Source organism: Acipenser ruthenus, chromosome 6 (assembly GCF_902713425.1).
Source record: "Acipenser ruthenus chromosome 6, fAciRut3.2 maternal haplotype, whole genome shotgun sequence".
Taxonomy (NCBI): Eukaryota; Metazoa; Chordata; class Actinopteri; order Acipenseriformes; family Acipenseridae; genus Acipenser; species Acipenser ruthenus.
The window spans coordinates 51,617,806-51,641,105 of record NC_081194.1 but is presented as its reverse complement, the minus strand read 5'-3'; the positions used below and the strand labels follow the sequence as shown (position 1 = coordinate 51,641,105).

The window sequence follows — 23,300 nt, the reverse complement described above, 5'->3', positions numbered from 1 at the left end:
TTCTTGGGATGGAATTTTTTTTTTTTAACAAAAGGTTTAGTTTAGGGTAGGTAGGGCAAGTGTTTGCGTATGCCTGATAGTACTAACACCTGCAACTTTCAACAAGCAACAAACCTGAACAACCAGACTAAATATGAAGTCGCGATTATCCCTGCTGCTGGCACTCGGAATCAATCAGGTAAGCTGTAACTTCTGATTTATGTTACCATACTGAAATTATTATTAATAAGGGATGTTAATATGAACCATCTCCATGCAGCAAAGGGTGCAATGAGCTACTGAAAATGGTGCTGTCTTAGTGCTGAGACTACTGACGCTTTTTCCTTGTACTACAAAAAAAAACAAAAAAAAACAACGGTTTGGTTTCATCTTTTGTTGGTATTGTTCGATTTGGAATTTTCTGCAAGTCGGTTTCGGAAAATCATAATCTTTGCATTCCTAGTTTTCCATAAAACCGAAAATATTAAGACTCTCAAAATAGTTTGATACACGAGCATTTAAGTGTAAGCTCCTATTCCATGGATGCATAAAAACATACAACCAGGGTTCATATACTTTTTCAACATCAAAATTCCAACTTTTTCCAGACTTCCATTTGTTTTTCCCAGACTTGTGTTTTAGTTAGTTTCTACTAGTTTTTTGATAGTTATCCACATAGGCGGGCAGCAGCAGAGCATTATATCTTTTTGATCCAGATCAGAATTTGCACCTGGTTTTCATAAAGTATTTGTCAGAATCTGGAGGTGCATATCTAGCAAGAGACAATGCAGGTATGCAAAAGAGAAGATACAATCTAAGAACTGTCCAATATTTGAGAACTACATTGCATTATTTACAAAGATAATATAAAAAGTTGTATAATACAAGTATACTTGTGCCAAAATAGGATAGTATAATGGTACCAATAGTATACTAAAAGCAGACACAATTTTGGCACAAGTATACTTGCAGTATACTACTTTTTTGTAAGGGATGATATTGGATTCTGATCCAAACTTCTTTATACCCTCTGTTAAATGTTGAACACTATGGAAGGTGAAAAATAACAAAAATGAAATAACAAATGTGCACGCATTATATATTAAAATGTGCAAGTGTTGTATATTAAACATACATGTCAAATACTAAATACAGTACACCCTTGCTATAACAACCCTGTTTGGGTCCAGAGCCTTTTGTTCGCTATAGTAAAAAGGCAATCCAAAACTAACAATGTAAGCTGCTGGAGTAAGTTAAGGAAGTCACCTTGGATAAAGGCATTAGCTAAATTATTAATAATATTAGTACTTTTTTATTCTTAGATTTTCTTTATTATTACAGTACTTGTCACTACCACTAATAATAATAATAATAATAATAATAATAATAATAGCAGCAATGAGATTGTGAATAAAAGTAGAATTACAAGTACAGTACATATTTGTGGCGTGCTGCATCCAGTATTCTGGCTATATCCTATTCGTTGAAGAACAATAGTACAACAGTAAGTTACAAGCAAGCACCATACATGTAAAATAAAATGACCGGTACATTTTATTAATTACATTAAAGAAATGAAAAAAAAGCGATGTTAACATGCTACATTTATACACACCATTTTTTTTTTTTTTTTCATCCGAGTCAGTGACAATAACTATTGTATTCGATATTTTTTTTTCTGGGTTGGAAAATAACGTTAACGATTTAATAAAGGTAACAAGAAGATAACAAAATGTAAATCTTGGTGAGCAGAGTACTGTAGCTGTAATTCCAGTTTGTAACTGTGTTTAAAAAATCATAGCCTTCAATATAAATGTATATATTTTGACTGCCATTTTACCATTTTACAGAGTCATGTGACACATACCAGTGCGCTGATTGGACAGGATTGCTTGAGTTGTCAGGACGTTGTCAAGACGTTGTCAGGGGTGTTACACAGGGCAATCCTTGCAGGATTTGGTCACAAGCAATATAGTTGCCTCTAGAGCTGCTGACCAGCTTTCAAGATCAAGTATTATTAATAATAAAAAATAATCACAGAATTATTTTCATTCTCCTGTGAGACTAGTAAAATTCCAGACTTTTTGAAGACTTTCATAACGGAGGAATGGTTTTTCAAGACCTGGAAATCAGTTTGGCGTTTTTCCATACTTTTTCGAGACTTCCAGACTAGCGTACGAACCCTGTACAACACACACATCCACCCATGCACAAAGTTTTATAAGTAAACTGTGTGTATAAAAAGGTCAATTTTCAACAATCAGCTTTTATCTTACCTTGACTAAGGTGCTCATGGTAGATTGAAGCTAAATTAGGGAGGTGTTGTTGGAGGTGAGATGTCAGCTCTGCATGGGAGTTGATTTGTACCAGTTCCTCCTCACAGCCCGACTCCTCCCCATCAAAATCAGCCATGTTCTTCTCAGACTTTGCACTGACTTGGGAGCTACTGCAACTCACATCATCAGCACTCAGCATGTTGTCAACTGTGTGTCTGCAATGGAATGGATTTTCATACATTTAAAAATCAATAATCCCTCGCTGTCCTTTTACCAGTTAATATTAAAAGGCATCACATATCCAACCTTTACAGTCAATACATATGTTACGGTAAAAGTTAGAATATTGGCAAATTTCAAGATTTACTGGTAAATGTCGACATTTACCAAGTAAAGCGGTAAATTTAAAAAATAAACATAATGCTTTACTTCGGACATTTACCTGTAAATCTCAGGAATAACCAAGTAGATAACCAATACGATTAGGTAAAATCAGAAGATTAACCAGTACTTGGTAAATGTTGGCAGTTAACGGGTAAATTGTAAGATTTACCAAATTTAAACTTTTATAGTAACACGTAGATTAAAAACATTTTTATTCACATATTTACACACCGGGGAATTACGCACCCAACATAAAACATATCAACATGCATAGGCACGTAATATTACATAATATCACCATTAACAGAGATAGACAGGGAAAATGTCAGATCACAATGAGGGTCAAGGGAGCATTGATCGATTTTGCCAGAAAATGCCATGACAAAGGTCCCATGTTACAAATATATAAGCAAAAGAGAGAGTAAAAGATTTTCTTGGACAGGTATTTGAAGACATTGACAGCTGGCCGTCTTCCTACATAAATGCAGCAACAAATACAGCTGATGCTGAGTGCAGCAACTCGCTGTATAATCTTGTCCTGGCCAATCAGAGGCGTTCTCTTTCAGAAAACAAACTGAAAGAGCTGGTGTTACTTTATTTCAATCTTGGAATTTAGAAAGACTTGAATGAAGCATTTATTTTATTTTTTTAACTTATGTGCTAGTATTTTGATATCCAGTATCAGAGAAGAACCCAATACAACTGCACAATAATTCTGTTGTTTGCACACACTTGTACAGAGATACTGCATAATTTAGATTTATTCTGTGCATAATTCCCTGGGGTGTAATATATTCCCTTTGCATCACCTACTACCTTGTCAAATTGACTAGGTGAAGGAGTGCGTGAAAATAAATAAAACGTACAAAACTGCTTAAAAAAACAAAATTAAAAAAAAATTCAGGAGGGTCACAGAAACAAATTGGGAGAATTGTGATTTTAAGTTAGGATCTCTTACGTAGTTCTATTATTTTCTTCTGCTCTAACAGAATAAACTAGCCCGATGACACTCCTGTTGAACAACACTTGTGCAAAACAAAATAGCTTACTTAAAACCTTGTAGTTTAGCCGTAAAACAACAGCAGACACATACCCCTCGTGCGGATGGTGGTGAGGATGATGGTGGTGAGGGTGGTGTTGGTGATGCTGTGGACCAATAAAACGCCTGCAGTTAAACAATTCTTTGCCAATTGCCTCCCCCAGGAAGTCACCAGTCTGTGAAATGCAAGTGTCTTGGGAGCCTTGTGATAAGTGAGTCGGGCCAATTTCCTCAGCCATATCATGGTCGGGGTCTTCTGGGTGTGACGAGCAGGCATCCAGCATTCGCATCCTATTGTCCACCGAGGACACAGCCTCAGGATTGAATGGAAGATCCTTGCCTGTACCACTGTTAGCCCCTGACCTGTCCGTGGCACCCTGAGGCTCCCCCAGACAAATCCCTAAGTGAGATTCCGATTTCCTCTTCCTGAGCTCAGCGTTCCTGCACTCTTTCTGAGGGCTGCGTCCCCTCTCTACCTCTTCCTCTTCCTCCTCCTCCTCTTTCAGGGCCTCACTGTCGGCCATGTCCTCGGAGTGGACCTCGCTCCCTGGACTGCCGGCTGATTGGCTGGCATGGCTCGAATTCACTTCGTTGCTGGAGCCGTCACTACGTCCGCTGCTGCTACCCGGACCACTGCTGGCATCTTCCCCACTGTTAGCCGTCTCGTCTGAGCTGCCCTGCATGGATTCCTGGAGAAACAAAAAATGTGTAGTAATAGATACAGGTCATAGGATATAGACTACAAAAATTAGATGAAAATAAAAGAAATACCAATATGTACGTAAACTATTTTTTTTGTTGATTCAGTAAAATGTCTATATAAATGTATTTAAATGTTTTCGAAAAGTCAACTTACTTATGGTAAAATCTAAAATTAACAATGTGAGTTCTGATGAACAAAAACAAAGTATCCCCAGGAAGCCTAATCTAATGGGTATGTCATATCCAGGGGTGTGCTGCTTATATCACTCGACGCCCGGGACAACAAGGATTAGTGTGAAGGACAACAAATTTTTCCGTTATACTTTGCACGTCAGACAAATAGTTTTTATTTATGTATTTTTCTGTTCCTAGAAAAACACTCCTGGTACATTCCTAGAGAGCCACGCAAGTTTCTGAAAACTGAATTGCGGTTTCGTTCAGCTACAATAAGGCACAAGTAAACATGTTATTACTTTATGAAAACGTGTCTATGGCCACTGTTTACTGTGAAGAAACGGCAATGGCAAGGAATGAAAATAAATAAATAAATAAATAAAGTTAAAAAAATTAATAAAATGCGGCAGAGGTCGCACAAACCTTTAAAAATGTGCATTTGTAAAAAGCATACCATCTCAGAATCTGCGTTTTCAACGACAACATCTGCATATTGCATCAACTTAGTTATATTATTTTCCAATGTAACTATTTCAGATTAACGAAGTTAACATGCAAAACAGTACACAGTATAAATAATGGTAGTAGAAACAGACAAAGACAAGCTTACCATGAAATGTTTTCTTTTGAAAATCCACCGTTCATGACGTAAAAATCAATGTTGTAGGACATGTACCAATGTCTCTGTGGGTAGCTGTCAACATCAACTATTTACAATTTTGCCGTTTAAAAGTTCTTTAAAATGTTCCTTTTAGCACCCAAGTCAAAAATGGCTCGTGCTCTTTCCAAATCAAAGTCTTAATAATTCTCAGGAGCTTTCGCTGAAATTGTCATGTTTTAGATGATCCTCACGTAAACGTGAGTGTTTGCTGGTTTGCACTCTATTCTGACAGCTAAAACCCCGTTCTGCTGGTACACAAGATACAGGTATTGCAATTGCTGCAAGTTTTGCGAAAGTAGGAAAAATGTCAGAATAGTTTTCAATAAAAACCCTGCAGGCCTCATCCATGGTCTTAAAACCATGATTTTTGAGCATGTGTTTTACTTATCAAATTCTTGGCTGAGTGTCAACAGGCTCCGATACTGATTACGGAGTTGCTCTAATACCAGGGACATGCGCAGTGCTACATGGGATACTGAGACCTCCGCGGCCTTTTTTTTTTTTTTTTTTTTTTTTTTTTAAGAGGATGCAGGGAGCAGTGGAACCTCTAATATAAACAAAATTATTGGATAGGTATGAAAATGGGATCTGTAGTCTTTTACATCTGTGTTTTAGAAACGCACTGCTGTTATTTTTTGGCATTTGATTAAAATATCCTGCGTATATAACACAGAATTCTGCGTAAACGTGAGCTCTGAAATGCGGCGTCAACTTTATGAACTATTTCTTTCGGAAATAAACAAAACAACGTTTAACTTGAACTGCTATTTGGCATCCACTGTTTTGTAGTTAATTCACTGGGGTAAAGTGTCCTACACATCGTATTCTTTTTACTCCTGTGATATTTTTCTAATTTGACGTGTTACTTTAACATCTTGCCGTAAAACACAGGCACACACACGGGCCACGCCCCCACTGCTCCTGCTGCTATGCGGTCTCTGCCTGCGTTCTGAGTAACATAATGGCTTTTATTATTTATGAAAACAAATGAATAATCTAACGAATATTTAAATCATGAGCGAATATCCAAACATGAAAATCCAGTGTTTGTCCCAGCACTAAAAAATATCCAGAACTTTAAAAATCTTGAAATTAACCTAATTTGCAGCATTATACAAGGGCATAGTTTGTGACCAAACCTACACAATGCATCTCACAGCAATTTTTTTTGTTTTGATTTTTAAATTGTCAAGTTTTAATGACAGTTCTTATATTACACCACACTGTCTTGTGCAGCTTGAATTTACAAAGAATACTACTATCCCTTTTTGAGAAACCAATTTTAAGACAAAAAGCCTCTAAAAATACCAAGATTTTTTGAATTGTGCAGTATGTCTTGGCGTCTCCATGATGTCCAGGCATTCATACTTGACCTGCCACTAGTGTACTATAGTTAGTTTTTATACTGTGTTTTGACAAGCATTTAGACTTGTCTTTGTGCTGATCTCCCCACCAAAAAATGTTGCTTGCGGCTTTTTAAACAATTTGCTACAAAAGTTCTTGTAACAATTATTTTTTATTCCAGGGCTAACTGAACAGAACGTGTCTACTTCAGTTTTACTATTAGTTAATAAAAAGGTTTATTTATTGCAAATGAGATCAAGAATCACAATACTCCCACCACCCTTTGTCAGTTTTTTGTCAAGGTATATACATATAGCACACAATAAATGTGACCAGCTGGGGCTAAAGTATTTATAACATGTCTGTGACTAGGCTAAATTTAGCATTTTACACGCCACACTTCTGGAACTGTTTTTACACAAGTTTTCCACCACAACCCAGTTTCTATAAGTCTGTGTCAGGCACAAATTTGCAACACTTTAGTTTCAGGAATGCTCATACATTTTCTGGCTTTCATAACATTTATACAGGTGTATAGAAAACAAAGGTTGTATATACTGGTTCCCAGGAGTCTGTTGCCACCATGTAACTAATTTGTTCAAGTCTACATTTCTCTTAGCACTGTGTAAATTGGTAGTCAATTCATTATTGTTCCTTTAAAGCAATAAATATTGCTTCCACTTTATTCCCGTTCCATTTGTATTACCCTTCTACTGCTTAGCAAACCAGTGTTATCCACAACATCAGCAGCAGTTTGATTTTTATTTTATTTAAATCAGTAATTAATCGTATAATGAAGGCCATATAGCGAGGATGTAAATAGTATATACGCTTGGCTGACAGTTTGGACCCGAGACTGTTGCTGCACTCGGTACTGTAAGTTACAAGCAAGCACCATACAGTTAAATAAAATGACAGGTATATTGTATTAATCACATTAAAGAAATGAAAAACACGATGTAAACATGCTAAGTTTATACACACCACAGGGGCTACAGAAAGCGTTATTTTTTTTTTTCAGTGATAAGAACTATCGTATTCGATTGTTTTTTTCCTGGGTTGAGAAATAACGTTAACTATTTAATAAAGGTAACAACAAGATAACAAAATGTGAATCTGGGTGAGCAGAGTACAGTAGCTTGTAATTCCAGTCTGTAACTTTGTTTAAAAAATCATAGCCTTCAATACAAATGTATATATTTTGGCTGTCGCAGTGTCCATTTTACCCTTCGTTTCACTGACCCACTTTCGAGATCAATTATTATTAATAATAAAAGTAATCGCGGAATCATTTTCATTCTCCCGTGGCACTAGTAAAATTCCAGACATTTTCAAGACTTTCATAATTGAGACATGGTTTTTCAAGCATTTTCAAGCCCAAAAATCATACTTTTTCCAGACTTCCAGACTAGCGTACGAACCCTGCTTCACGTTCTAAGTTTTCACCAGCATCAGGTGGAGATACACATGGACTTTTGTTCCAACTAGTATTTATTTCTCTGTTGATTCTGGGATCTCATCATATTCCAGAGAAAGTTAATACTATAATATTAGTGAGAGTTTTTAATACAGAAAGTACAGTAAACAAAGTAGTATTGACTACTGTAAATACATAAGTAAACTATAGTACATAAAATTAAAGAGGCTATAGTTAAACTATAGTAAATTATGTATTATTAGCTGTAGTTTTCAGTATAGTAACTACAGTAATAGGTTAATACTATAGTAAACTGCTATAGTTGAAGGTGTAGTATAAACTGTAATTACTATAGTGCACAGTATAGTAAATACTATAATGGTAAAAACTATAGTTTCCGCAAAAACACAATGGTAAGTTTACTGTGATAAAACTATAGTAAATTCACTAGTTTTACTATAGTATTTTTTTTCCTGCCCAGCACGGAAAGGTGAGTACAAATTTGTATATGGCCCTTTGGTAAAAAAGTTTGGGGACCCCTGCTTTAGCGTGTTGAGCCATGTGAGCATTACTTTGAATACCAGCATCATACCTCTGTGTCGGAAAGCCGCTGCTGCACACGTTTCGCCCTGTTCATGATCGGCTCATCCATTTCAATGTCACTGCCTCCGCTGTGATGGGTGTCACTGTTGTCGCTGCTCTCGGGGCTTGCAGCAGGGGAGCCTAAATGAAGACAGAGAAAGTGACAAATTGAGCCAGATGCTAATTCCAGACTGCTTGCATCGGCAGAAAAACATGTGCAAGTCTTATTTTCTATTTCAGAGCTATTCCGAGTAGCAGAAATAAAGGTGTATATATTCTTTACAATTAAAATACTGGGAACAGAGGCACTAGATTAATTTTTTATTTTAAAATTAAAATTGAACCTGTTTTTCTACTCAATTTAAATTCTCATCTCACAGCTGCAACCCAATAACCAATCAGAGGGACCGATTATCGCTTCTTTATCCTAAAAAGTAGTAGTCGAAGTGGGATAAGACAGTATTAGGGCTACTGGTTTTTTCCAAGATCGAGGAATCATGGAATTAGGCATTGGGAACGGAATTGGCATTTTAGGAATGGAATTCTGCTTTGCAACTGCACCTTTAAAAAAAAAAAAAAAAAAACTGCGCAAACAGTCTTTTACTGCTGTTATTCTCCTTTAAAATAAATAACGGATTGCTTTGACAACTACACTATCCAGAAGCCTAGCGATGACGCTTGTATGAAACGTTTTTGTATGTTTACTTGGATCACTGGATACCGAGAAAACAGGTGGTTTTGTGGTCGTTACGCTGATGGACTGGGGGGGCGGGGCTTAGGTCGACCAGGGTATCCTCGGCTCACCGCGCACCAACGACCCCTGTGGTCTGGCCGGGCCCTTGCAAGCTTGCCTGTAAGCTGCCCAGAGCTGCGTTGTCCTCCGATGCTGTAGCTCTGAGGTGGCTGCACGGTGGGCCTGCAGTGTGAAAAAGAAACGGTCGGCTGGCGGCACACGCTTCTGAGGACAGCGTGTGTTCGTCTTCACCGTTCCCGAGTCAGCGCGGGGGTGGTAGCGGTGAGATGAGTTTAAAAATAATTGGACATTCCAAATTGGGAGAAAATTATGAAAAACAATTGGCGACTACTAAAATTAATTTTTTTTTTTTTTTAAAAAAAGCAACTATCTGTTTTGTGAGAGTTTTATTCTGTGGAATAATTTTGGAGTTGTATATACAGAAAATTGAAAAGTACCTGAAAAAATGGCCAACCCCCCTCCCCCCGCCCCACCCCAGATTAAAAAAACCGAACTGAATTTATGTATTCATTTATTTAGTTATTAAATCGCAAATCCGTTAGTCCGTCACCCGCTCAACACAAGGAAACGACACGGTGGTTGAGGTGAAACCTTTATTTTTATAACTTATTTCTAATTTATCATAAAATCCTTAATAATACTACTACATACTCAAGAGTGATTTTTTTTTTTTTTTTTTTTTTTTTTTTAAACTGGTTAAAAAATATCCCTCGCCTAAAGCTACTTTTTAATAATGCTTTCTAACTGCTCTGCCAATGATGCCATCATGTGATAACAAAAAAGATACAACACAAAGGAATTTACAACTCTCTCTGGGCGATCAATACACATTTAGAAATAGCAAACTCAATTTCTGCCGCACACTTATAGAATTCTACTAACCTTTTTTATTTCCCATGGGGAGGTTTGTATTCAGCAGAGAAGCAAAAGAGCTCTGCTTGGACAGCTGAGCCTTGGCAGCCAGTGCATTGTTCCAAAGGGCTTTAATAAGCATTGAAGCCAAGTATAAGGTCTGTGAACACAGCCAAAAAAAAAATTATCTGAAAAAAATCTGCATTAAATCAAGTTAGGTGACATCAAGATAACTATAAACTGTCAGCACCAGTACTTTGGAGGCATTGCATTACTGTCTTAACCAAGTACGATACAAATGAATGGGGCCACTGCTCCAAATACAAGGGTATTGCCAAAGATTATTAAACGCTTCTTTTTAATTATTAAAAAAAAAGATAACAAATGTAGAACATGTTTATCAAGACAGATACATTTATCCAAACCACAGCTTGATCACATCCCACATTTTCTTCATCTGTCAGAAAATGTTAAATTATTCAGTGCAAGATAATAAAATGTATTTAGACTCCCTGCCCCAATACCCAATGTAAGTAACAAGTATGTACCTGCTCAGTGTGCGCACTAGGGTGAAGTGCTGATACAAGATTAAGAAGGTGACGAAGTGGCACAGGGTCCAAGTTCTTGATCAAGGAAGGAAATAAATCGTGGATATATCGACTGCAGTGTTTCAACTGGAATAACAAGAAAATTATAGTAACTTTGCAAACCTTAGTTGCATATACAAATTCTACAGGAATATATTATTTTTGCATTCAAGTTCATAGTTGACAGTCATGTCTTCTATTTTTAACTCACAAAAAGCTCTGCACTTTCAAGCTGCACCAAATGTGATCCATGGAACTTTACTCCAGCGCAACTGTCACTCTACAAACATATTTAATATATTATGGCATATTTTGTTTCAGTTTTATAATTACCTGAGCTGCTGCCCAAATGCAATCCACGTGTTGAGTGCTAAGCCTCCCTTCAGCAGCAAGAAAGTTCAAGATAACTTGGCACTGTTTAATGATCTGAAAGAACAGCAGTTTTTGGTTTTTTTAACCCGAGCTGCAATTGTAGAGTGGTATATACTGTATGAAGTATGAATGGTATCATCAACAGTTTTGAGGGTAAAACAATTGTGTCTACAGAACAGTTCATTTTAATTGGAAAATACCACTATGTAGACACTTACCTCAATGTGCAAATTTGGTCCAAAGATATGCTCAACAACATTGTTATTGATTAGCCAGTCTGCAAGATCCTTTGCAATTGATCTATAATGTAAATCAGTTTGCAATAAACACAAATGTATATTATGAACATTTTCTACAAAACTGAATTTACCTGCAATTCAATTCAAATTGCCTTTCCCAAAGGAAGAATAAAAATTGCTTACTATAATAATTTCTCAAATATATCTATGAGAAACAGTAGTTTTCCTACAACAAACCACTCAATGGATTATTTTTACAAAAACACCCTAGCAATACATTTACATTACTATAAAACTTACGTTTCGGTGTCTGACACTAGGGATTCATTATTACATACATCATTGAAGGTGTGTAGTTGATTCTGAAAGAAACATGAAAAGAATTGTGCATATATAAATAAATAACCACTCATAGCTATACACAGTTTTTACACATGAAAAGTATTAAAAAATAAGGTAGGCTTACCTCTCCAATAAAGAGGTTTCCCTTAACTGGGAAAACGTGGTCTATATACACATGTATGTTAAGGCAACATTAAAAAGTTGACTTTCTTTAGTACATAGTCACCAACATATTTCATACTGATTTTCATACAAGTATTGAAGTACAGTGATTTACTGTCTTACTGATGAAATAACTAAAACTCAGGAATCTTCGGACTTCAAGCTAAGATTTCCTCTTTTACAATCATAACAAAGATTAGATGGGCAATACATCAAATTTATTACATTTTAACAAACATGCTTGAGACATGCTAGCTTCTGATCTGATCTCCAGTAGGGATGTGCTTTTGGTACATTTTTATGAACGTTTAAATGCTATGCAGGTGTCAGCGTTTAAACCATATCTACATACACACTATTTATATTACATTAATTGTGAGGGTCTGGAACCAACTCCCCAGTGATGTTGTTGAAGCTGACACCCTGGGATCCTTCAAGAAGCTGCTTGATGAGATTCTGGGATCAATAAGCTACTAACAACCAAACGAGCAAGATGGGCTGAATGGCCTCCTCTCGTTTGTAAACTTTCTTATGTTCTTATGTTATTATTATGATGTATATGTATTATAAATATATATAGTATATATATATGGATTTCTCATTTGTGGCAATGCACAAATGACAAATTACACAGATAAAAGGGCTTTTTTTTATTATTTATAATTTATTTACATGTATGTGTTTTTTTTATTTTTTTTATTTTTTTTTAACATCCTTTTAAAATCATGTTATAAGTATTCACAGGGATGTAAGGGCTAAATAAATGTCAGCCAAAGTGTTCTGTTTATTATGGATGTTAGCTTTTTTTTTTTTTAAACTCTATCCACAGTAATTTGTGAATGTTTTCATATCAAATGATGAAGCACTGAACGTGTTATTGTGGTACGGCAATTGTGTTTGGCATAATTATTCACATACCACGGTTTTCTCGTCCGGTTCCTCAAAATACTTCCCAACGTGGCTTCGCTTTGTTCCTTTGTTTATAAATTATATTAAAAAACATATAACAAACTTCAGAAAAAAAAACGCTTGTCATTAACTTTATTACACCATGGAATTGATATCATACCACGCCTACTAGAGCAGAAAAAAAAGTGCACCAATGAAGCGCCAGATCGATAGAGAATAAAACCCGCCCCAGTGTCAATCTTTTTGCTGCACCAATTAGAAAAGCTACTTGGAGGCAATTGCAAAACCCCTTCCTTTTTATAATATCCACAGCAGGCGGATACGCGATGGACTGCTGTGTATGATGATAAATTACTAAAATTAATACATTAAAAAATGTGCATTTGGTGCAATTTGTCACGTGAACGATTATATGTCTAGCATATTATTCAACATTTAACCACTTCTTTGGAGTTTATATGTTTAAAATTACCATCCCTGGTCTCCGGTACTAGTAAAATACTGAGAGCACCGATGTATTTCTAAAAGCAGACAGTGGTGTCTCCTCTGTTCTAGTCCTTTCACATGAAAGACATTAACCTATTTTTTTATTTTTATAAAACTGTTTCTTTTTAGTACTACTAAACTTCATAGTTTCAACTGGCACCAAGCTCAAATTGTACATTAAGAAGTCTGAAATTAAAATCTCTGCTTTAAATGTGGAACTGTTTCACTGTAACTTATTATAATTTATTTCATACAAATTAAATTAATTTTTGAAAATACTTACAGTTATTTGGCTAAGACCAGCCAACCGCATTGTTAGAGTTGGAGACATGAAATATTTGAAAGCAAGATCCAGGCTCTCTTTGTCAAAACACAAAGCGGTGTCCAAGGGCTCCTTAACTGTACTCCACATTAAATCTGCCATGTTGCGGGCTGCACTCTGTCTTAATTCCTGATCTGATAGTTTACATAAATACCTGGAATGAGAATAGAATATCTGTCAAAGCACACAGTTCTCCTCTCCACTGTGAAGGGGCTCCCTCAGCTGCTGGAACAAATAAAACAATTTGCCCTCATCTCCTCCCATGTAATTTTCTTTTACTGTGCATAATAGCATGATTTCAGGTAGTAGGAATCAAAACACCATAATTGTGTTTATTCTGTATCATAAACAAATATCACCCCACTGCCCAAGAAGGGCTCCATCAAAAATTATGTGTAGACATCTTACCTTATTACATAGGTACGGAAGGGTATTATGTGCTGCATAACAGCAGGTATATGCAACCATATCCTGATCTGTTAAAAAAAAACACACCAAACCAGTCCATTAAGTGTTTGTAGAACACTGCAGTGTATTGTTTTTGATAATCTTCTAAATTGAGTACATTTTCAACACAGAACTATAAAATGAACATGAAGTTACTCACATTTGATACAACAGTTATAAAAGCATGTGCTATTGGAAATGGCAGAGTTTCAGGGGTTCCCGATTCAAAGCAATCCTTCATGAGAGAAAGGCCATGCTTGCCACAAAAGAGGCAAACATAACGAAGCAAGTGCAAAGGTACTTCTACATCCTGGTAAAATAAATTGGGAGAAAGAATTCTAAATCAATATCTATATTTATCAAAACAGTAAACAAGAGATAAAAAAAAAGATTCCCATCTTTCTAAGAGTTTGAACCTTTCCATGCTTCGTTTGACACAGCACAACTTAGAAAGCAATGAAATCTGGAATGAATACATTAGAATATATTTATTTTAAAAAGGTATTACTTTATAAATACAATTCAAGGCAAGTAAACAGCAGGAGTAATGGAGGTGTGATCAGTGTACACATTCCTAGATCACCAAATAATGTTACTATACGTCATCATGATTATTATTGGATCAGCAATGTGGTCTACATATACAATAAACTCTACTTACATTCATGTCACAAAACGATCCTAGTATATTGCTTTCTTGAGCTGAAATATCCTGAAAAAAAAGACCACTTGGTTTTAAACTTTATTTTTGCAAAGTATTTTTTTATTTTTACACTTTCAGGCAAACCATAAACAACTTGCAGGAAAGAGCTGTTAAATTATTGGTTTGAGAAGTTTTGTACTAGTTCTAAACCATTCTTTGAAAATGTGCAATTCCACTTACTTCAAAATAGGGTGCCATGACTTTAAGCAATTACTTTGCCACTTACAAAAGATATGAACATGATATAAACTGAACCCAAATGTTTGAAGACCTTAATACAGATACATCATGCAAACTATGTATTTATCTTACAGTGCCGAGAAAGTCTGTGAACCCCAATGATAATTATGGAAATTCCATAGTATTAACATGATAGCCTTCTTGAATCAAAACCAGTCTGTTCTTAAATATCCAATAGGGTTTATATTAACCAATTCCATGTCTTTTGAAACAAAATGATGTATGAATTAGACAAACAATGAGTAATTAAGATTCAGGGTATGTGGAAGTAAGTGAACCCCTGGTTTTATCAGCTCATTTAAGGGGATAATTAGAATCAGGTGTTTAAATAATTAGGAAGATCTTCAGGGGTGAGTTTGGGAGGCCCCACCCTATATAAAGGAGGGGTGTGGTCCAGTGGTTAAAGAATCAAGGAGGCTGTGTGGTCCAGTGGTTAAAGAAAAGGGCTTGTAACCTGGAGGTCCCCGGTTCAAATCCCACCTCAGCCACTGACTCATTGTGTGACCATGAGCAAGTCACGTAATTGTAAGTGACTCTGCAGCTGATGCATAGTTCACACACCCTGTAAGGCGTCTGCTTAATAAACAAATAAATAAACAAGTAATAATAAAGATCAGAAACTTTGTGAGTTTGGTCTTCACCATACAGGTGTGTGGATACACGTCATGCCATGATCAAAAGAAATCTCTGAGGATCTCAGAAAAACAGTTATTGATGCTTATCAGTCTAGAAAGGGTTACAAAACCATTTCTAAGGATTTGGGGCTCCACCAATCCACTGTTAGACAGATAGTCTACAAATGCAGAAAGTTCAAGACCACAGTCACTCTACCCAGGAGCGGTCGTCCTACCAAAATTCATCCAAGAACAAACCGGAAAATCATCAAGGAAGTCACAAAGAACCCCAGAGTAACATCCAAGGATCTGCAGGCCACTCTCGCCTTGGCTAATGTGAGTGTTCATGACTCAACTATCAGAAAAAGACTGAACAAGAATGGTGTTCATGGAAGGATAGCCAGGAGGTAACCACTGCTCTCCAAAAAGAACATTGCTACCAGTCTGAAGTTTGCCAAAGAGCACATAGATGATCCACAAGACTTCTGGAACAATGTTCTCTGGACAGACGAGTCAAAGGTAGAACTTTTTGGCCTCAATGAGAAACATGTGATGCAGTGTGATGGTTTGGGGCTGCTTTGCTACCTCACGACCTGGACGGCTTGCCATCATTGACACAACTATGAATTCTACATTGTATCAGAAGATTCTACAGGAGAATGTCAGGCCATCCGTTCCGTGAGCTGAAGTTGAACCGAAAGTGGGTCATGCAGCAAGACAATGATCCTAAACATACAAGCAGATCTACAAAAGAATGGCTGCAGAAGAAGAAATTCCACATTTTAGAATGGCCTAGTCAAAGTCCAGACCTAAAACCATCGAAATGTTGTGGCAGAACCTGAAGCGAGCTGTCCATGCAAGGAAGCCCTCAAATGTCACCAAGTTGAAGCAGTTCTGTAAGGAGGAATGGGCCAAGATTCCTCAAAACCGATGTGAGAGACTGACCAACAGTTACAGGAAACACTGAATCTAAAGGTTCACATACTTTTTCACACATGGATATTGAATGTTGAATCATTTGTGGATAAATAAATGTTTAAAAAGTATCATGTTTTTGTGTCATTTGTTTAATCAGGTTAACTGTATCTATTATTAGGACTTAGATTAAGATCTAATAACATTTTAGGTTTGAAATATGTGAAAATCTTAAGGGGTTCACAAACTTTTTCTCGACACTGTATGGCCTTGTACAGGTTTACTAATGCATCTGCACTATTAACTAGAAACTGGGTATTCATTTAATTTGCCTATTTGTCAGAAGTGTTGATTAAAAAAAAATACATTTAAAAACATAAAACATTTCTAGAATGCTATCCTTTGGTCTTAATGTTGTATGTAACACATTTTATTTTCTCTATGGATAAACAACCATTTAAATCAGTCTTGAATCAGTGTTGTATTAAAGTAATGCTGCTAACAAAATAATTCTTGTTAATCTTATCTAATATATATTGCTATAATTTCAGTGACTTCAGATTTTCCTACGTGAAAAATGCATAATGGTAAAGGTAAATTAGATTTTATAATGGTAATTATTGAGAATAATACTCAATGCTGTACTACTTTCATTGGAAAAGCAGGGATTGGTACTTAAATCTGAACCAATGCATCTCGATTCTGGGAGTTTCATATAGGCAAATGTGAGATCTACAAAGTGATGGTAATACATATTATGTAAGACTTACTACAATTGTTTTATTAGGTACATGTACAGTGCCGTGAAAAAGTATTTGCCTCCTGTCTGATTTTCTGCATTTTTTTGACACTGAATGTAATCAGATCTTCAACCAAAACCTAATATTAGATAAAAGGGACCCTGAGTGAACAAATAACACAAATATTTGATACATATTTCATTTATTTATTAAAGAAAGTTATGCAACACCCAATGCCCCCGTGTGAAAAAGTAATCACCCCCTTAGACTCAATAACTGGTTATGCCACCTTTAGCAGCAATAACTGCAACCAAACGCTTCCTGTAGTTATTGATTAGTCTCTCACAGCGCCGTGGAGGAATTTTGGCCCACTCCTCCATGCAGAACTGCTTCAACTCAGTGACATTTGTAGGTTTTCGAGCATGAACTGCTCGTTTCAGGTCCTGCCACAACATCTCAATGGGGTTTAGGTCTGGACTTTGACTAGGCCATTCCAAAACTTTAAATTTCTTGTTCTTCAACCATTCTGATGTAGACTTGCTTGTGTGTTTCGGATCATTGTCCTGCTGCATGACCCAGCTGCGTTTCAGCTTCAGCTCACGGATGGATGGCCTGACATTCTCCTGTAGAATTCTCTGATACAGAGCAGAATTCATGGTTCCTTCAATGATGGCAAGGTGTCCAGGTCCTGATGTAGCAAAACATGCCCAAACCATGACACTACCACCACCATGCTTGACCATTGGTATGAGGTTCTTACTGTGGAATGCAGTTTTTGGTTTTCGCCAGACATAACAGGGCCCATTTCGGCCAAAAAGTTCCACTTTTGACTCATCTGTCCATAGAACATTGTTCTAGAACTCTTGAGGATCATCCAAGTGCTTTTTGGCAAACTTGAGACGAGCATTCATGTTCTTCTTAGTGAGCAAGTTTCCGCCTTGCTACTCTGCCATGAATCCCATTTTTGCCCAGTGTCTTTCTGATGGTGGAGTCATGAACACTGACCTTAGCTGAGGCGAGAGAGGCCTGCAGATCCCTGGATGTTGTTCTAGGGTTCTTTGTGACTTCCTGGACGATTTTATGCCTTGTTCTTGGAGAGATTTTGGAAGGACAGCCACTCCTGGGAAGATTCACTACTGTCCCAAACTTTCTCCATTTGGACAATATGGCTCTGACTGTGGTTCGGTGGAGCCCCAGAGCCTTAGAAATGGCTTTGTTACCCTTTCCAGACTGATAGGTATCAACAACTTTTTTCCGGAGGTCTTCAGGAATTTCTTTTGTTCGTGGCATGATGTGCCTCTAGAACAGGGGTGGGCAATCCTGGTCCTGGAGGGCCGGTGTCCCTCCTGGCTTTTGTTCCAACTGTGCTCTAAATTACTTAATTGTACTGATTATTACCAATTATTGGTCTAATTAAGTAATTTAGAGCACAGTTGGAACAAAAGCCAGGAGGGACACCGGCCCTCCAGGACCAGGATTGCCCACCCCTGCTCTAGAACCTGTGTGCTGACAACTTCACTCTGATGGTAAGGGCCAAAGTTAGTCAGATTTATATTGGGCAGGGCTGGCCCAAATCAGGCCTGGTTGTTAACCAAAGTACTCAAACAGCTGACCCTAATTATCCATTTAATTGGGTTGAGTTAACTAGGGGGGGGGGGGGGGGGGGGGCAATAACTTTTTCACACCTGAAGATTGCATGTTTGATTACCTTGCACACCAAACAAATTAAAGAAGCACCAAACTTCTTTGGTGTCATTTCTTCTCTCAGACTTCCTCTATATACTACTACAACCCACAAAAAAATCTGACCAAATACAATGTGATAAATGTGCAAAAATGCAGAAAATCAGACAGGGGGCAAATACTTTTTCACGGTACTGTACATTATGCATTTTTTTATTGTTGACATGTTTCTTTTTTAACACTAGGATGGCAAATCCACTATTGATATACTGGAATATTTTACAGCTAAGCTATAAAACCCTGTGTGACCCTCTCTCAGAACTAAAATTTGGCATCACTAGTATTCCAGCATTCTACTACGATTACATTTGACAACCATCAAATACCCCAAAAAAACCTGTAGAGTGTAATTTGGGGCAGGAAAATTGTGCTGAATTAGAAACTGTATAAAAAAAATAATTTAAAAAAAATCTAATACTGTATGTACAAAAAGGTAAAATTACAAAACGTGTTAAATAATGTACAAAAATAATGTATTACTGTACATACACAGTACAATAAACGATAATGCCTCAACAAACTTTAAGCAAAGCAATTCGTCAACAAAATCTGTACATGTTATTAGCACAAGCCTGTTTAAATTGTACCTGCATTCAGAATTCAGGAGCTTTCTGCTGGCTTTCAGGTTTTCTCAGTGTAACTTTTAAGCAGGCATATTTTCTATTCAGAACATCTGAAACAGTTTGCCTTGCGATTTTTAATTTTTCACTCAGCTCTTTTTGTGTTGGTTTTGGTAAATGTTCAGCTCTCTTGGAAAGAGCACATTTTATTTCAAGAGATAGCCTGAAGTGTCGACTTTAATAATTTTTTGTTAAACAACTGCATAATTCAGAATGGCGCCAGCGGGACGTGAATTCAGCATACACGCATTGTCTTGCTTTTTAATACTGGTTTTTAACTTGATCGGTGACCGGTGCCGGATTGCATGGTCAGATTTACATTAATTTTAGACAGAAGAGACTTAAAAATCATACCACATTTCAGAATAGACAGGTTCCGGATTGGAGAGGGTATCACACCATTAATTTCAACAGGGAATTACACAGAATAGATAAGTTTTACTGTAGTAAACAAACCAGCAAACCAAAAAGCCTTGGAGACAGTGAATTGTCAAAGAAGGATCCCATGGGGCCAATGGGATAAAACTGTGTGCAAAACATTGGGGATGGGACATTTGTATCCCGTTATGCCTTGCTTACTAAATACTTGATATTCTTGTATAGATAATTGTCCAATCAAATATATGCAAATTAATTTAATGAGCATGCCATCTCACAAGAGTAGTGGTATCCCCAAAATGTTATCCTTTATCTAGGAATAACAATGCTGCTAACAAAATAATTCCAGTAAATATTATCTAATATATATTGCTATAATATATTGGAATATTAAGTGCCCATTAACCACACTCTGATGACTTTACTAAGCTTGATGAAGGCCATCTGGCCGAAACGTTGTTCTGTTTTTAACTTTGTTATTTTTAAATAATAAAAGAATGGAAATTTGATCTACAATCTATTACTATGGAGCCGCACCTCTATTTGCATTAATCGTGAACAATATTGGGATATTTGGGAGACTTATCCCAGAGGTAGCACCCAGGAATGAAAATACTGGTAATTAAATAAAAGAGTCAATGTGCGATACAGTCTACATGTTTTGGAATTTACTAAATATGTTGCCATCCCTGAATCCTCTCTTCAAAAATATTTTATTAAGTAAAACATCAGAGGTGCAATGTTATTTTTACCTTCCTACCACTGAATGTAGTGGCAGTCATAATAAAATGGGCAACAAACCTTCCACCCCCTAGCATCACAAACTAGCAGGGTAGGTGAATATTTTAAGTCACTGTACTTTCAAACATAAGTTATATCTCTGTTTCATTAGATGAGCTACATAAAAAAAATCTAAGTCACAACAGCGCAAAATGGCAACTAAAAATCATAACAAATGTACTGTTTACTTGAATGATTACAAAGTGCTTCTTCCTGAAGTGGACAATAAGTTAGTCAATCACCAGCCACACGGAGGAACAAAATTATATTAGTCACACAAAAATCAAAGCTTACTTCAAATTTCATAAACAAGAATGGTATTTGAAGCAAGTATGTTCAATGTGAAGTGCAGTACAGCCTACCTCTATTGTAGGATGAGTGTTATGTTTGTACGCAGTATATAAAGGGAACTGGATCTGAAATATCTTTGCCACACATAACAGCAGCTTTTCTTTCTCCTCGTTGTTCCAAGCGCTAAAGGCGTCAGGGCTCTTTGCTGAAACATCCTCCGTTCTCCCACAAGCCTTTGAGCTGTCCGGTTTGCTCTCTGTTGTGTTCTGTCCTTCACTCTCCCCTTCTTCTTCATTGGAATCTCTTTCCACATTAACAGGTTCATCGCTCTGCTGAGTCACGTCTGCCCAATCGGAATCAGTATTATTAGTGCAAGATTTACAAAGCTGGTCCTGAAGAGCTTGAACGTGAGTGACTACCAAGTTTATGAGTGCATAAACCACCTGGTTAAAAACTTCTAGATGCTTGTATTCCTTGAAGCAACACAGACACTGCCTGTAGACAAAAGCACATGTATTTAGAAACTGGAGGAAGAAAACCAAGAAAAAAAAAATTATGATCTTGGAATTGAATTACAGCATTATGGGTAAATTGTTACATCTAAAAGGACATTTTAGGTTGTATTCACCAATTATTATTATTATTATTATTTATTTCTTAGCAGACGTCCTTATCCAGGGCGACTTACAATTGTTACAAGATATCACGTTATACATTATTTCACATTATTTTTTACATACAATTACCCATTTATACAGTTGGGTTTTTACTGGAGCAATCTAGGTAAAGTACCTTGCTCAAGGGTACAACAGCAGTGTCCCCCCACTGGGGATTGAACCCACGACCCTCCGGTCAAGAGTCCAAAGCCCTAACCACTACCCCACACTGCTGCCCAATACAACAGAAGCTTGAATCCTAACATTTACCTGAACTCAGCTACATTTGCTATACATAATTCTGCTGTACTTTGTATAATTAAGCAGAGCCTTACATAGCATAATGTACTAGGAGTTCCACTTGTTTCCTTGGTGGGAGCTGAAAATGAAATCCCCACCACTTGGCTTTTTTTTTTTTTGTCTTGGTAAACTGTGAATATCAGAGGTGGTCTCAGGCTGGCATTAGCACCTAGCGTAGCCAGGGGCATAATGCAGCAATTATAGCATCTCTAATCAAATGGGTTGTAAACAAAGTAAAATGGATATTCACAAATATGTGATCAGTATCATTGAAATGGCAAGAGGTTAAAAACAACGTGTCAGTGAAATACAGGGATGAATGCATAGCAGATCCATTCCTCATTTTACTAGTTTAATGGAACGCACCTGAGCATGTTACACACTGAGGTTAATCAAGCTCGTAGTAAAACCTGGAATGGGCAAGTCTTATTTCAATCCCTGAAATGGTTAATTGTTACTGGACAAGACCAGTAATGGGAGTTACAAATGATTTCAACAGTCACTGTTTAAACTGTAACCACAGTTATGAAAACAAACAGTGCATGGGAGTCTCTAGTGTATTTGTGGTTTGCAAACAATATACAAACCACCAGGAAGGGCCTTATTTTAAAGATTTCAAGGACAGCAATATTAATCTTGAGTTGATACTTTTTGCATGTGGTCTGAATTACTGATATGTGCAGAGGTTTAGAAAATGTGCCAGTAATACAAATAAACAAACTTCATAATAGTAAAATGATAAACTTACCTTTGGGTCCAAGAATTGATGTAACTAAATATCCTAAGAGCATGATCCTTTTTTAGCTGCAAGCCATCAGTGCTATCTGTGTCCGATACTGTGAAAATAGAAGATTTCAAAAATTAGCACAAGCACCCAAAGTGGCAATGAAAGTTGGATGCTTACTCATTTCTACAAGTGTCACCAACATTTTTTGAAGAAAAATGTAATCATGCGATGAACATATCTGAACGCAATGCATGCAAGCATTGTTTTTCAAATCAAAACTGCAAGAAGCAATTTAATGCCACAGAACATACAAATCTAGCAGTACTATATTCTTCTGAAATTCAGGGTCAAGTCACATGCCTGGGAATGTGACTGAAAGCAGTAACGTTTCTTAACCAAAATTAAACAGTATCTGCCTGATCCACATTGGATTTAAATTTGTTATTTTTTTTTATTATTTTTTTTTTACAAACTAATAGTTGCACATTATTAAAACAGTGAAATGACAATCAATAGGCTCGCTTATCAAATGTCCTATCATATAATCAATAGTTTAAAGGGTA

The 23,300-nt window shown here is 36.7% G+C and overlaps 1 protein-coding gene across 5 annotated transcripts in view; it reads right to left on the bottom strand.

Annotated features, from left to right (window-relative positions):
* LOC117410925 (ubiquitin carboxyl-terminal hydrolase 34) overlaps positions 1 to 23,300 on the bottom strand; it is a 103,928-nt gene that overhangs the window by 74,572 nt on the left and 6,056 nt on the right. For all 5 annotated transcript variants that reach the window (XM_034017882.3, XM_034017883.3, XM_059025482.1 and 2 more), the window contains exons 2-15: positions 22,759 to 22,846; positions 21,126 to 21,549; positions 14,692 to 14,742; positions 14,191 to 14,340; positions 13,992 to 14,059; positions 13,545 to 13,737; positions 11,663 to 11,724; positions 11,342 to 11,423; positions 11,085 to 11,177; positions 10,713 to 10,838; positions 10,195 to 10,324; positions 8,569 to 8,699; positions 3,733 to 4,367; positions 2,256 to 2,470 (exon numbers count right to left, since the gene is read on the bottom strand). In XM_034017882.3, coding sequence (XP_033873773.3) covers positions 2,256 to 2,470; positions 3,733 to 4,367; positions 8,569 to 8,699; positions 10,195 to 10,324; positions 10,713 to 10,838; positions 11,085 to 11,177; positions 11,342 to 11,423; positions 11,663 to 11,724; positions 13,545 to 13,737; positions 13,992 to 14,059; positions 14,191 to 14,340; positions 14,692 to 14,742; positions 21,126 to 21,549; positions 22,759 to 22,846 — 2,448 coding nt within the window. The remainder of the gene's footprint in view (positions 1 to 2,255; positions 2,471 to 3,732; positions 4,368 to 8,568; positions 8,700 to 10,194; positions 10,325 to 10,712; positions 10,839 to 11,084; positions 11,178 to 11,341; positions 11,424 to 11,662; positions 11,725 to 13,544; positions 13,738 to 13,991; positions 14,060 to 14,190; positions 14,341 to 14,691; positions 14,743 to 21,125; positions 21,550 to 22,758; positions 22,847 to 23,300) is intronic.